Source organism: Mauremys mutica, chromosome 13, assembly GCF_020497125.1.
Source record: "Mauremys mutica isolate MM-2020 ecotype Southern chromosome 13, ASM2049712v1, whole genome shotgun sequence".
NCBI lineage: Eukaryota > Metazoa > Chordata > Testudines > Geoemydidae > Mauremys > Mauremys mutica.
The window spans coordinates 33,010,452-33,024,453 of NC_059084.1; the positions used below are offsets into that span (position 1 = coordinate 33,010,452).

General features: G+C 57.0%; 1 protein-coding gene across 7 annotated transcripts in view; it reads right to left on the reverse strand.

The window, feature by feature from the left end:
- Positions 1 to 1,509: 1,509 nt before the first annotated feature.
- Positions 1,510 to 14,002, reverse strand: part of CEP250 (centrosomal protein 250) — a 153,221-nt gene continuing 140,728 nt past the window's right edge. For all 7 annotated transcript variants that reach the window (XM_044985125.1, XM_044985126.1, XM_044985124.1 and 4 more), the window contains 5 exons: positions 5,548 to 5,655; positions 5,090 to 5,245; positions 3,918 to 4,031; positions 3,752 to 3,799; positions 1,510 to 3,010 (listed from right to left, as the gene is read on the reverse strand). In XM_044985125.1, the coding sequence (XP_044841060.1) occupies positions 2,717 to 3,010; positions 3,752 to 3,799; positions 3,918 to 4,031; positions 5,090 to 5,245; positions 5,548 to 5,655 (720 nt within the window). In that variant the 3' untranslated portion in view covers positions 1,510 to 2,716. The remainder of the gene's footprint in view (positions 3,011 to 3,751; positions 3,800 to 3,917; positions 4,032 to 5,089; positions 5,246 to 5,547; positions 5,656 to 14,002) is intronic.

Consider the following 14,002-nt stretch of genomic DNA (forward strand, 5'->3'; position numbering starts at 1 on the left):
AGATCGGACAAGCGGGGCAGGACAGCAGAATCCGTGTAGCAGCCAGGCCTGGTAAGCCGTAAACTTTAGGCTGCTTAACAGTTAATGGATAGCAGTGCCCTCCTGCTGCAGGCAATCTGGAAAGCATAAAGTCTGACCCTGTTCCAGCCCCTCGCGGCTGTCCCCGGGAAAGATCCCTGTATGCTTTTCCTCTGCAGCCTCCACCACGTGGGTGTTAAACGATGGTCATTGTTATGCAAAGGAAAAGTCAAGCATTCACAATAGTAACATTAAAGTAATTCCCCTAATTAGATGCAGCAGTCGCCGAGCGAGATCACCCTGAGGCGGGTCACCAGGAGAAACAGAGAGCGCATGCTGCGTGAATCCCTGCACAGACCAGGGCCCTATGCTGCCATGCTGGTCGAGGCAATGCTCCCACTATACCTCAGGATGGCCTGGCGCGGAAGAGTGTGCTTCCACGGAGCACCCAATAAGGCACCTCTTCCCAGGAACCTCCTGCGGAGGCTTTTTGAGTACCTCTACGAGAGCTTCGTGGAACTGTCCCAAGAGGATTTCTGTTCGATCCCTATATGCATTGACCTTCTTTTCATATAGTTTTTATTCCTGTTTTTAAAAAAATAAATGTTTACATGTTTATAGCACTTACCGACTGATCCTTCCCCTGATTCAGAGTCCGGGTTAACGGCCAGGGAGGGTTGGTAGGGGATCTCTGTGAGGCTGATGAAGAGATCCTGGCTGTCGGGGAAAGCAGTATTGTAAGCGCTGTCGCCTGCCTCGTCCTCCACAAACCCTTCCTCATCTTCCCCATCGGCGAACATCGCCGAGGAACTGCCCGTCGACACTATCCCATCCTCAGAGTCCACGGTCACTGGTGGGGCAGTGGTGGCAGACCCACCTAGAATGGCATGCAGTGCCTCGTAGAAGCGGCATGTCTGGGGCTGGGCTCCGGAGCGTCCGTTTGCCGCTTTGATTTTTTGGTAGCCTTGTCTCAGGTCCTTGATTTTCACGCGGCACTGCGTTGCATCCCAGCTATATCCTCTGAGTGCCATGGCTTTGGAGACCTTCTCGTAGGTCTTTGCATTCCGTTTTTTGGAGCGCAGCTCCGAAAGCACAGACTCATCGCCCCACACAGCGATCAGATCCAAGACTTCCCGGTCAGTCCATGCTGGGGCCCTCTTTCTACTCTGAGATTGCATGGACTCCTCTGCTGGAGAGCTCTGCATCGCTGCCAGTGCTGCTGAGCTCGCCACGATGTCCAACCAGGAATTGAGATTCAAACTGGCCAGACAGGAAAAGGAATTCAAATTTTCCCGGGGCTTTTCCTGTATGGCTGATCAGAACATCTGAGCTCGGACTGCTGTCCAGAGCATCAACACAGTGGTGCACTGTGGGATAGCTCCCGGAGCTACTAAGTTCAATTTGCATCCACACCTAGCCTAATTCGACATAGCCATGTCGAATTTAGTGCTACTCCCCTCATCGGGGTGGAGTACCGAATTCGAACTAAAGAGCCCTCTAGGTCGAATTAAATGGCTTCCTGGTGTGGACGGGTGCACGGTTAATTCGAATTAATGCTGCTAAATTCGAATTCAAGTCCTAGTGTAGACCAGGCCTGTTGTGTTATGCTTCCCTCCTGCAGCACAGGCAACAAACAGCAGGCCTGGGGAGCAGGGCAGGAAATGTGCAAGAGAAGAGATATTTCCTGGGGCTATGCCCTTCTGCCCAGCTTCCTCCCAGCTCAGCCAGGCACAAAGCAAACTGCACAAGGAAGAGCTCCACTGCAGGACAGCGCCCATCTCACGGTACTGAAGCGCAGGTCAGGAAGAGAAAGTCCCAAGGGCATTTTTAGAACTGGAGCCACATGGAAGGAGGTTTTTGATAGAGGGAAAAGATTAAACGAGGGAAAATAAACCTCTTTCGTAGGGAATAACTTTATTGTAAAAGCTGAAAAAACAGATCCCGCTGGAGCTCCTACTAAAAGGGAAACAGTACAAAGTCATTTGGGAGCAGCTCTCCAGGCAGCATGAGGGCAATCTCTGGGGGCACCTTGTAACAGCAACATTTCTGGGGCAGGCAACAATCGTGTGCTTCAGAAAAGGAAAATTCCACCAATCTGCTGCTGCCAGTCAACCCTAGAGCCTTTTTCCAGCTCGCCTCCAATCTCTGAGCCCTGCTCAGCCAGCTCCAGCCTCTGGTCCCCTGGCACAGTCCTGCTGGAAAGTTTCCATGGTGAACACTGCTGCCTATGGTGTTTCCATAGCAAGCACTATTGCCCCCCTGCCCCAGGTCTCAGCTTTGACACAACCCCACGCCCCTGAATTCACTCCCTACAGCAGGTCTCTGCACACTCTGGGGACATTCCTCAGGATACACAGGCTGTGAAGAAGGGGGAAAACCCATGTTCTTATTGGTTCCATCCTCCCATGTGCCACAACCAACCATGTGGTTCAATGTTCCTGAGGACTGGTATTCGGCTGGGGCTACGAGAGTCAGGGCCACGTCAGCGGGCAGGCTGGCCCTGAGGAGGTCTGGCCCATGAAAATGGAGGGGATGGCTCTTGAAGGGACAATCGCCACCTTTTCCACTGCCACGTAGGATCTTCTGCAAGGTGGGCAAGAGTCTATTGTCCATGGCACCCTTGAAAATGGCATTGCCAAACCATACGTAGGGTTGGACCTTGTTCCTGCTGTGACCCATTTGCTGAACGCTGATCCTGCTACCTCAACTCATTCTGCTGGGCTGCTCTGGGTGTGGAACTCAGAGGGTGTATCTCCGGAGATTGGCCGTCCCACCCTAGAGCCACCAGGGCCAAGCTGTGGTTCAGGGATTCATCCAGCTTCCGCGTTTCTGCTTCTAGAACAGCAGCCTTGGGCTCCCTGGCCACAGTTGCTAAGGAGTGAGAGAGCTCCTGGTGCAGGCCCGACAGCTCCTGGCTGGTCTTTGCACAGCACTTGATGTAGTCCTGCTTGTGCTTCCGCTCCAGCACCAGCTGGGTTTGCAGAAGAGACACCTGAAGGAAGAGGAACAGGTTGAGCTCAAGGGGCCGAAGGAGAAGAAGTGACTTGCCTGCCATTCTGCTTCTCTCAAGATCCCGACCCAGTGCTACCAGTTCCCCAACAGTCATCCCCCCGCCCCAGGCCTGGCACCCCAGGGCTACCAGGCCACTCACAGCCATGCCCCGCCCAGCACCCCAATGCTACAACCCCCTCCCAGCCGCACCCCACCCTTCTCAGCACCCTAACGCTACAACCCCCTCCCAGCCGCGCCCCACCCTTCTCAGCACCCTAATGCTACAAGCCCCTCCCAGCCCTGCCCCCACCCCGCTCAGCACCCCAACATTACAACCCCCTCCCAGCCGCGCCCCACCCCGCTCAGCACCCCAATGCTACAAACCCCTCCCAGCTGCGCCCCACCCCACTCAGCACCCCAACACTACAAACCCCTCCCAGCTGCGCCCCACCTCGTGCCTCAGCACTGTGAGCCCCATCACAGCCACACCTTACCCAGACTGGGATCCCAGTGCTATGAGTGCCCTCAAAGCTCTGCCCAGCCTGGCACTGAGATCCCCTCACAGCCCTGCTCTGCCCTGGGCCCTAGCACTACAGCTCCCCTCACAGCCAGGGCTGGCCCAGTGCTACAAGCCCCCTCAGCACCAGGCCCCTTCCAGGTCCCCATTCCTAGGAGTTTCCACACCGGTGTGCCCCACCCATGCAGATACGACCATCTAGCTGAGAGGTTTTCTACTCCTAACCTGCTTCTGCAACTCGGCGAGTCGCCTACGGAGAGCCCGGGCCTCCTCCTGGGAAGAAAATGCAATGAGAAGGCCTTTAGTCCTCATTCTGCTTGGGGCAGGACTAGAGCAGAGCAGGCGGGACTCTGCTAGGGTCACATGCTCAGGCTTCCATCCCTGTTCCTACCTGTCCTGAAGTTGATGCTTTATTCTGCCCAGAGTCAGACACAGGAAGTCCACAGGCATCTGGCAGTGAGAGGCCAGCACGGTCCCTCTTCAGCTTCCTCCGCTCACGCTCCACCTGCACACAGGACACACAGAAAAGGTCACAGCAGTTTGCCAGGGAGCAAGGAGCTAATAACCTGGGGTACCAGGTGGGCAGAGCAGGTTCTCTACTCAGAGGCACTTACCTCCAGGTGGTGGCGGGGGAAGGAAGTGGGACAGAAAGGGCTTCACCCTGCAGCAAGACAGCTGATGCTGGAGTGAGTGTGTGTGGATACAATGGGCAGGCAGTGCTGGAGTGCGTGGGGGTGGGTGGGCAGTGCTGGAGTGCTGAGGGGCAGGGGGTGCTGGTGGGCGTGTCCGGGCAGTGCTGGAGCACATGAGAGTGCAGTGCTGGAGAGTGTGGGCAGGCGGTGCTGGAGCGCCGGGGAGTGGGCAGTGCCGGAGGGCGCAGGCAGTGCTGGAAGGCGTGGGCAGGCAGTGCTGGAGCGCTAGGGAGTGGGCGGTGCCAGAGGGCGTGGGCAGTGCTGGAAGGCGTGGGCAGGCGGTGCTGGAGCGCTAGGGAGTGGGCGGTGCCAGAGGGCGTGGGCAGTGCTGGAGGGCGTGGACAGGAGGTGCTGGAGCGCTAGGGAGTGGGCGGTGCCGGAGGGCGTGGGCACGGGTGGGTGGGGCTGGTGAGGGTGGACGGCCAGTGCTGGAGCACATGAGAGTGCAGTGCTGGAGGACGTGGGCAGTGCTGGAAGGCATGGGCAGGAGGTGCTGGAGCACTAGGGAGTGGGCGGTGCTGGAGGGCGTGGGCACGGGTGGGTGGGGCTGGTGGGGGTGGACGGGCAGTGCTGGAGGGCGTGGGCAGGCGGTGCAGGAGTGCTGGGGAGTGGGCGATGCCGGAGGGCGTGGGCACGGGTGGGCGGGGCTGGTGGGGGTGGATGGGCAGTGCTGGAGGGCGTGGGCAGGAGGTGCAGGAGTGCTGGGGAGTGGGCGATGCCGGAGGGCGTGGGCACGGGTGGGTGGGGCTGGTGGGGGTGGACGGGCAGTGCTGGAGCATGCAGGGGTGGGCAGGTGGTGCCGGAGCACATGGGGGTGCTGTCATCCCAGAGTGCCAAAGGGAACTGGGGAGGCTCTAGGATCTTGGCTCACCTGCTCTAGAGTCCTCCTGAGTTGGGTGTTGAGCTGCTCCAGCTCAGTTTTGTCATGTTCCAGCCTTGCGACAGCTCGCTGCAGACGTTCCAGCCGCTGCTGCAGCAGTCTCCTCTCTGCCCCGGCTGCCAGCTGCTCCTCTTCCTCTCCCATGGCCTGGGGGTGTACAGAGAAGAGTCTCGGCGAGCCTGTGCCATATGGGTATGTGCCCCAGATGCTCAGAGTGGGGAATCTGTACAAAGCTGGCTAGGGAGGCCTACAGAGAAGCACACTGTGCCTGAAGGGGAGCGCTCATCAGTCGCTCCCTCTGCTCCCAAAGCATAGGCACCAGCACCCGTCAGGGCTCAGGGGCCACTCTCCAGCACAGCCACAGGTAGAATTAATCCAGGCCAGATACACACTTCTTACTTCTCCTCTCCCATGTGTGCACGTGCCCTGCCCACTCTCCCCTCCCTCACCTGCTGTTTCCCTGCTCTCTCCTCTCTAAGCAGCAGATCCGCATCTCCATTCAGAGCCTTGTTTGGAACGCTCTCCTCTAGGTCTCTGAGAGCTGAAGCAAGCTGCTCCTGTGGGAGTGACAAACAGCACAGATCATCCTCTGGAAGCGAGGGTTGCAGTGCCACCTGCTGGAGAGGTCACTCACTGCTGTTCCCAGTGAGGCAGACATATCTTGCTCGCTGGTGGAGTAATATGGGCCCAGGTCCTCCTACCCCCTGCTGCCAACCCCATCCCTGGGGTGGCTGTCTCTCTGCTTCAGGCTGAACAGCCTGTGTTTGCCTGTTAGCTCTGCCCTGCCTGAGGGCCAGAGCCGATAGACCGCTGGCTTGCTCGGTCCTCCCTGAGAGCCTAGGCCACAGATTGTTTGGTGCTCCGCCCTGCTGAGAGGCTCTAGGCACTAGCACCTGATATTAGGCAGTGACCCCAGTGATGTAGTGTGGCCTCCCTCCGACCCAGAGAGGGAGGGATGACTGCCACCACACTACACGGACTTACTGGCTACCTAGCAGCGCAGTTAGTCAGGGAGCAGCCCAGCAGGTGATCCTAGGTGGTCTGATCCTTGATAGCAGGGCCTTGATGTAAGGTCTGTTAGTCCTGAACGTGAAGGGTCATAGCCAGTGAGGTACACACTTCATCCAATGGATCTCAGTGCCATTGCTGTGCTGTGCGCCAGCACTCTGTGCATTGCCAGGCCACTCATTATTTATTTATTATATTTTATAATTGGAGATATACCAATCTCCTAGAACTGGAAGGGACCTTGAAAGGTCATCAAGTCCAGCCCCCTGCCTTCACTAGCAGGACCAATTTTTGCCCCGGATCCCTAAGTGGCCCCCTCAAGGATTGAACTTACAATCCTGGGTTTAGCAGGCCAATGCTCAAACCACTGAGTTATCCCTCCCCCGATAGCCATAGCCACCTCCACCACCTCACTCTCAGTGGGAGACCCGACAGACTTTTTCTGGCACTTCCACTGAGACTGGGCAGCAGCTTGGGGGGGTATGCAACAAAGTCTCCACCAGCCAGCCCACAGCAAGGAGCAAAGGTGCTGCAGCCCTATTGACAGGATTTCCTAGCCCAAGTGATTCCTAGTTCATGTACTGGTTTCAGCTCAGATTCTGCTGTCTGCACCAGCTTTTACAAACACATGGGTAAGGTAAGATCCTCCCATCAGCTTGCTGTCCTGGAGCTCCTCCAGAGCAGATACGGCATCACCTGGCTCCTCTTTGCACTGACCTCAGCCAGCCCCTGCCCAAACTGTCTAGATCATGAAGTGAAGACAGAGCCTCTCAAAGCGCTGACACTGGCTGCACCGCAGCCACCAGCAAAGGCGTTGGGGGGAGCCAGCACTGAAGCCAGAGTTTTCTGTGCCAGGAGCACCATCTATCAGAGCTCAGCACAAAGAATGCTGCAAAAGCACCTACCCTGAGGAGGAAGAGCGAAAAGGTAGTCCTGAAGGCAGGACACTCAGAGCACCAGGAATGACTGGGCCAAGCATATACTGCTACCCAGAATTACCCCACAAATGCAGAAGGGGCGAATCCAGCAATGGAGCTGCCTATAGCAAGGCCATGTTGGGGTGCAGCTGCTTCTCTTTTGGCACCTCTTGCCTTATCATTTTGGGCAGAGGTTCTGCCTCATTGCCTCTGTATAAATCCATGGTACGCCCACATCTTGAATACTGCGTGCAGATGTGGTCACCCCATCTCAAAAAAGATATATTGGAATTGGAAAAGGTTCAGAAAAGGGCAACAAAAATTATTAGGGTTATGGATCAGCTTCAGTATGAGGAGAGATCAATAAGACTGGGACTTTCAGCTTGGAAAAGAGATGGCTAAGGGGCGATATGATAGAGGTCCATAAAATCATGACTGGTGTGGAGAAAGTAGATAAGGAAGTGTTATTTACTGCTTCTCAAAACACAAGAACTAGGGGTCACCAAATGAAATTAATAGGCAGCAGGTTTAAAACAAACAAAAGGAAGTATTTGTTCACCCAACACACAGTCAACCTGTGGAACTCTTTGCCAGAGGATGTTGTGAAGGCCAAGACTATAACAGGGTTCAAAAAGGAACTAAATAAATGCATGGATGGTAGGTCCATCAGTGGCTATTAGCCAGGATGGGCAGGGATGGTGTCCCTAGCCTCCCTTTGACAGAAGCTGGGAATGGGCAACAGGAGATGGATCACTTGATGATTATCTGTTCTGTTCATATCCTCTCATTAGGCCACTGTTGGAAGACAGGATACTGGGCTAGATGTACCTTTGGTCTGACCCAGTATGGCCGTTCTTATGTTCTCATTGAGTGGACTGGAGGTCACTGGAGCACACTGATTGCAAGTATTGAGGCCCCAACTGTGCCCCTGAGAACATATCAATGCCAGCTGGTGCTGAGTTCACTGTTCTACAACAGCAACTCCTGTCAGACCTGAAAAACTCACAATGCTTTCTTAGTATTACCAAACAGGGTCATGTCAAGTCCCTAATAAAAGCTTATGTCAGACTGATCCTCATAATCTTTGTGAGATATATGTACACATGGTATTTAAGGAGTTGTAAAGATGTACAGGAAAATATGTTTTAAAGTCTGAATCAAAGCAGGGTTGACAAGCAGGTTTTCACCAGACACAGGATGTATATTCATCAGTCTCCCTTGGTTCACATGTAATACAAGCATTATAAGCCAACATAATGGAAACCTATTTGCATATGACATCAACATCAGGATGTGAAGACAACATGGAGCCAGCACATCAGGGAGGGAGTAAGGAGGTTGTCCTGACTCTGGGGACAAAACAATGAGTTTTGGAGAATATAAGGAGAAGAAAAAAGACACTTTGTTATCCTTCACTGAGGAAGAAAAAAGGACAATGCTTTTTGCATTCATGAAAAAGGATTCCCAACCATACTGGCTGGACATGTTGGGAGATTGCTTTAGGTTAGATAAAACTACTTTAGACAAGGGCCAGAGCCAATAGAAAGGGTGTTATACTTTTGTTTTATATGTAACTTTACTCACTATCTCTGAAATCTTAGCATGTGATGATAAACTTATGATTGTTCTCACCTTAAATATATCTCAGTTCTGTGATGATATCAAAGACCTGAACCTGAGTTGTACCAATCAAGTGTTGTGTATACTATTCCTTTGGGGAGAGCAACCCTCAGAATTCCTGTGAGTGTCCAGTGACAGGGGCTGGATACTAGAGGAGGATGCTTTCCAAGGGGTTCAGAGATTGGGGGTGAACCTACAGTTAACCTGCAAAGCAGAGTGAGAGCTAGCAGAGCCCTGAGTATATTGGGTGGTTAGCAAACTGGTGGTGTCAGGGAGCACAGTTAAGCATCAGCAAGTCTCTCTCTCATTAGAGGCAGGAGGATAAAAGACGGTTACTCACCTGTAGTAACTGTTGTTCTTCGAGATGTGTTGCTCCTATCCATTCCAGTTAGGTGTGCGCGCCGCGCGTGCACGGCATCTCGGAACTTTTTACCCTAGCAACCCCGGCGGGCCGGCTGGCGCCCCCTGGAGTGGCGCCGCTATGGCGCCCATTATATACCTCAGCCGGCCCGTCCACTCCTCAGTTCCTTCTTGCCGGCTACTCCGACAGTGGGGAAGGAGGGCGGGTCTGGAATGGATAGGAGCAACACATCTCGAAGAACAACAGTTACTACAGGTGAGTAACCGTCTTTTCTTCTTCGAGTGATTGCTCCTATGCATTCCAGTTAGGTGATTCCCAAGCCTTACCTAGGCGGTGGGGTCGGAGTGAGACGTGGCGGAGTGTAATACCGCGGAGCCGAAGGCTGCGTCGTCTCGAGACTGTTGCACCAACGCGTAGTGGGAGGCGAAGGTGTGGACCGAAGACCAGGTGGCCGCTCGACAGATGTCCTGGAGTGGAACATTGGCCAGGAAGGCGGCCGACGAGGCGTGCGCCCTTGTCGAGTGAGCGGTGAGTCGGCATGGCGGCATGCGAGCAAGCTCGTAGCAGGTCCGAATACAGGCAGTGACCCAGGAGGAAATTTTCTGGGAGGAGACCGGCTCACCCTTCATGCGGTCGGCGACGGCCACAAACAGCTGGGTCGAACGCCGGAAAGGCTTCGTCCGCTCGATGTAAAAGGCAAGCGCCCTGCGGACGTCCAGGGTGTGAAGCTGTTGTTCCCGAGGCGAGGTATGCGGCTTCGGGAAGAAGACCGTGAGGAAGATCTCCTGGTTGAGGTGGAAGGCCGATACCACCTTGGGGAGGAAGGCCGGATGCGGCCGAAGCTGTACCTTGTCAGCATGGAAGACGGTGTAAGGTGGACCCACCGTTAGTGCGCGAAGCTCAGAGACTCGTCTCGTGGATGTAATGGCGACGAGGAAAGCTGTCTTCCAGGAAAGGTAGAGCAGGGAGCACGTGGCCAAGGGCTCGAAGGGGGGACCCATCTGCTTGGCCAGGACGAGGTTCAAATCCCAGGTCGGGGCAGGACGCCGCACCGGCGGATACAAGCGGTCCAGGCCTTTAAGGAAGCGGGAAACCATCTGGTTGGAGAAGATGGACCGACCGTCTAGCGATGGACGAAAGGCGGACACTGCTGCCAGGTGAACCCTCAATGAGGAGACTGCAAGACCTTGCTCCTTAAGGTACCAAAGGTATTCGAGGATGGTAGGTACCGGAACCACGAATGGATTCAGGCTTCGCTGATCGCACCAAAGCGCGAATCTCTTCCATTTCGCGAGGTAAGTGGAGCGAGTGGAAGGCTTTCGACTCTCCAGCAGGCGTTGCTGAACTGCCACGGAGCAGTCCCTCTCCGCGTGGGTCAGCCACTCAGGTACCAAGCTGTAAGATGGAGGGACTGCAGGTTCGGATGGAGGAGTCTGCCGAAGTCCTGGGTGATGAGGTCCGGCCACGACGGGAGGGGGATGGGATCCCGAACGGAGAGCTCGAGCAGCAGGGTGTACCAGTGCTGCCTCGGCCAGGCCGGCGCTATGAATATGACGGTGGCTCTGTCCCTCTGAAACTTCAGGAGCACTCGGTGCACGAGTGGGAACGGAGGGAAGGCATAGAGGAGGCGATCCGTCCAGGGGTAGAGGAAGGCGTCGGACAGGGAGCCTGGCGAGCGACCTTGGAATGAACAAAACAGGTGGCACTTCCTGTTCTCCCTGGAGGCGAATAGGTCTATCTGGGGAAACCCCCACCTCCAGAAGATTGTGTGGACGACATCTGGACGGAGGGACCACTCGTGGGAGAGGAACGACCTGCTGAGACGGTCGGCCAGCGTGTTCTGCACTCCCGGAAGAAAAAACGCTTGCAGGTGAATGGAGTGGGTCACGCAGAAGTCCCACAGGAGCATCGCCTCCCTGCAGAGGGGGGAGGAGCGTGCTCCGCACTGCTTGTTCACGTAGAACATTGCTGTTGTATTGTCCGTGAACACTGTCACACATCGGCCTTGCAGGTGGGGGCAGAAAGTTTGGCAGGCTAGACGGATAGCTCGCAGCTCGCGGACATTGATATGCAGGGCGAGCTTCTGGGTCGACCAGAGTCCTTGGGTGTGGAGATCGCCCAGGTGAGCCCCCCAACTGAGCACCGAGGCGTCCGTGGTGAGCGTGGTGGACGGGCGCGGAGGGTGGAACGGGACCCCGGCACACACGATCTCCGGGTCGAGCCACCATCGGAGGGACTCGAGGGTCGCGCTGGAGACCGTTACCACCATGTCGATGGGGTCTCGATGAGGCCTGTACACCAACGCGAGCCAGGACTGGAACGGGCGGAGGTGGAGCCGCGCGTACGTGGTCACATACGTGCATGCTGCCATGTGGCCCAGGAGGCGGAGGCAGGAGCGCACCGTCGTGGTCGGAAAGGTGACTAGGTCCATGATGAAGGCGACCATCGTCTGGTGGCGGGCGCGAGGGAGACAGGCCCTGGCTATGGTGGAGTCGAGGACCGCTCCGATGAACTCCACTCGCTGAGAAGGAATCAAAGTGGACTTCTCGGCGTTGATGAGGAGGCCGAGCCGCCGGAAGAGCGACCGGATCTCCGCCATCTGGCCCATCACGAGTTGTTGAGACTGTCCGCGAACCAGCCAGTCGTCTAGATACGGGTATACGTGGATCTGACGACGGCGGAGGGCTGCGGCGACTACCGCCATGCATTTGGTAAAGACCCTCGGTGCGGTGGAGAGACCGAACGGCAACACAGCAAACTGGTAGTTGGTGTTGCCGACCACAAATCGGAGGTAACGTCGATGAGGGGGATAGATGGCGACATGGAAGTAAGCATCCTTCATGTCGAGGGCGGCAAACCAATCTCCCGGATCCAGAGAGGGAATGATGGTCCCCAAGGTGACCATGCGAAACTTGGGCTTGAGCAGGTACTTGTTCAGCTCGCGAAGGTCCAGGATAGGACGTAGCCCGCCTTTCGCTTTGGGGATAAGGAAGTAACGGGAGTAGAATCCCCTGCCCCGCCTGTCTTGAGGCACTGCTTCTATGGCACCCACGCTCAACAGAGTCTGGACCTCTTGTAAGAGGACTTGCTCGTGAGAGGGGTCCCTGAAGAGGGACAGGGAGGGTGGGTGGGAAGGCGGGGGCGAAACAAATTGAAGGCGGTATCCCGACTGGACTGTTTGCAGCACCCAGTTGTCCGTTGTTAATTGGGACCACGCCGAAAAGAAATGGGAAAGGCGGTTGTAAAATAAGGGGGTAGGATCCGGTAGGGAGAGAGATGGGCCGTCCTCGAGCGTCCCATCAAAAAGCAGGCTTGGCCCCCTGGGGGGCCTTGGACGAGGCCTGCCCCTGGTTCCGCCGATTGCCTGACGGACGACGGCGGTTCTGGGCCGGTCGCCGGTTAACATACGGCCGGTAGCGCTGTTGGTAGCGGGAGGGTTGCGGCCGGAAGGGCCTGCGCTGCGTCGCCGGCGTGTGCATCTCGAGCGTACGGATGGCAATGCGACCGTCCTTCAGGGTCTGGATCCGAGAATCCGTCTTTTCGGAAAACAGACCCTGGGTGTCGAAGGGGAGGTCCTGGAGGGTATACTGCACCTCCGGCGGCAGGGTGGAGGACTGCACCAGGAGATGCGCCTCATCGTCACGCCGGATGCCAAGGTCCGAGCCCCGGAGTCCGCGGCGTCGAGGGCGGCCGTGATAGAGGACCTGGAGGACTTCTTTCCCTCGTCCAGCAAGGCCGAGAACTCCTGGCGGGATGTTGATGGCAGGAGCTCCGTGAACTTCGCCAGGGACGTCAGAATATCAAAGACGTACCTGGCGAGAAGGACCATGATGTTTGCAATCTGCATTTGTAAGCCCCCTGCGGAGTAGACCTTACGGCCGAGCAGGTCCATGCGTTGGGCGTCCTTGGACTTGGGTGCAGGGGCAGGTTGGCCGTGCCTCTCGCGGTCGTTGACGGATTGAACGACCAGGGAGTCCGGGGTTGGGTGGGAGTAGAGGTACTCATAGCCCGTTGGGGGGGCTGAGTACTTACACTCGACCCCGCGTGCTGTGGGTTGAATGGAAGCGGGGGTCTGCCAGAGCGTAGTGGCGTTCTTTTGAATTGTCCGCACAAAGGGCAACGCCACTCGGACAGGAGCATCCGCGCCCACCACGTTGGTGATCGGGTCCTCATCCTCTTGGACCTCTGCGACGGGGAGACCCATGGCCGTCGCCACTCGGCGAAGCAGGTCCTGGAAGGCCCGAAGGTCAATGGGCGGGGGTTCGCTGGCCGCAGCACCTGCCACCGCCTCGTCCGGCGAGGACGATGAAGATATGCCCTGCACAATTGGCTCAGGCGGCGGGGCTGTTGGTTGAGCCTCCGCTGAGTCGTGCGGTGTGGCTGATTGGCGGTCCGTAGGAGCGGAGGGCTCGTGCGGAGGAGAGGGAGGCGGGCGGCTAACTGTCGCCTCGGGGTCCTGGTCCCGGTGGTCACATCCCGCAGAGGAAATGGGATGCCCTGCGCCTCGTGATGCGCCCAGGGGACCCAGTAGTCCCACTGTTCATGATGGAGTCCTTGCGGGGTCGGCAAACGGTGGGTGGTATCATCCGCACCGGAGGCCACCGATGCTGGGCGGGATGGCCAAGGCGGTGCCGAGGCACCGAGGGATTGAGCCGCTAAAGACGGGAGTCCCTCCGCCGACGCCGCCGAGGGACGATAAGTGTATCGCCGGCGGGACGGCGATCGTGACCGTCGGCTACCGTGGTGCCGGGAGCTCGACCGGTGCCGGGAGCTCGACCGGGACCGGGATCTGCGGTGCCGGGAATGACTCCGAGAGTCGCGGTGCCGTGAACGGTGCCGGGATGGAGACCTCCGGCGGTACCGACGGTACGGTGACCGGGACCTGGATCGGTGCTGGGAGTGCGACCGGTACCGAGATTGGGAGCGGTACCAGGACTCGGACCGGCGTCGGGATGGTGCTCGGTGCCGTGATGAGGAGCGGCGTCGAGATCCCGAACG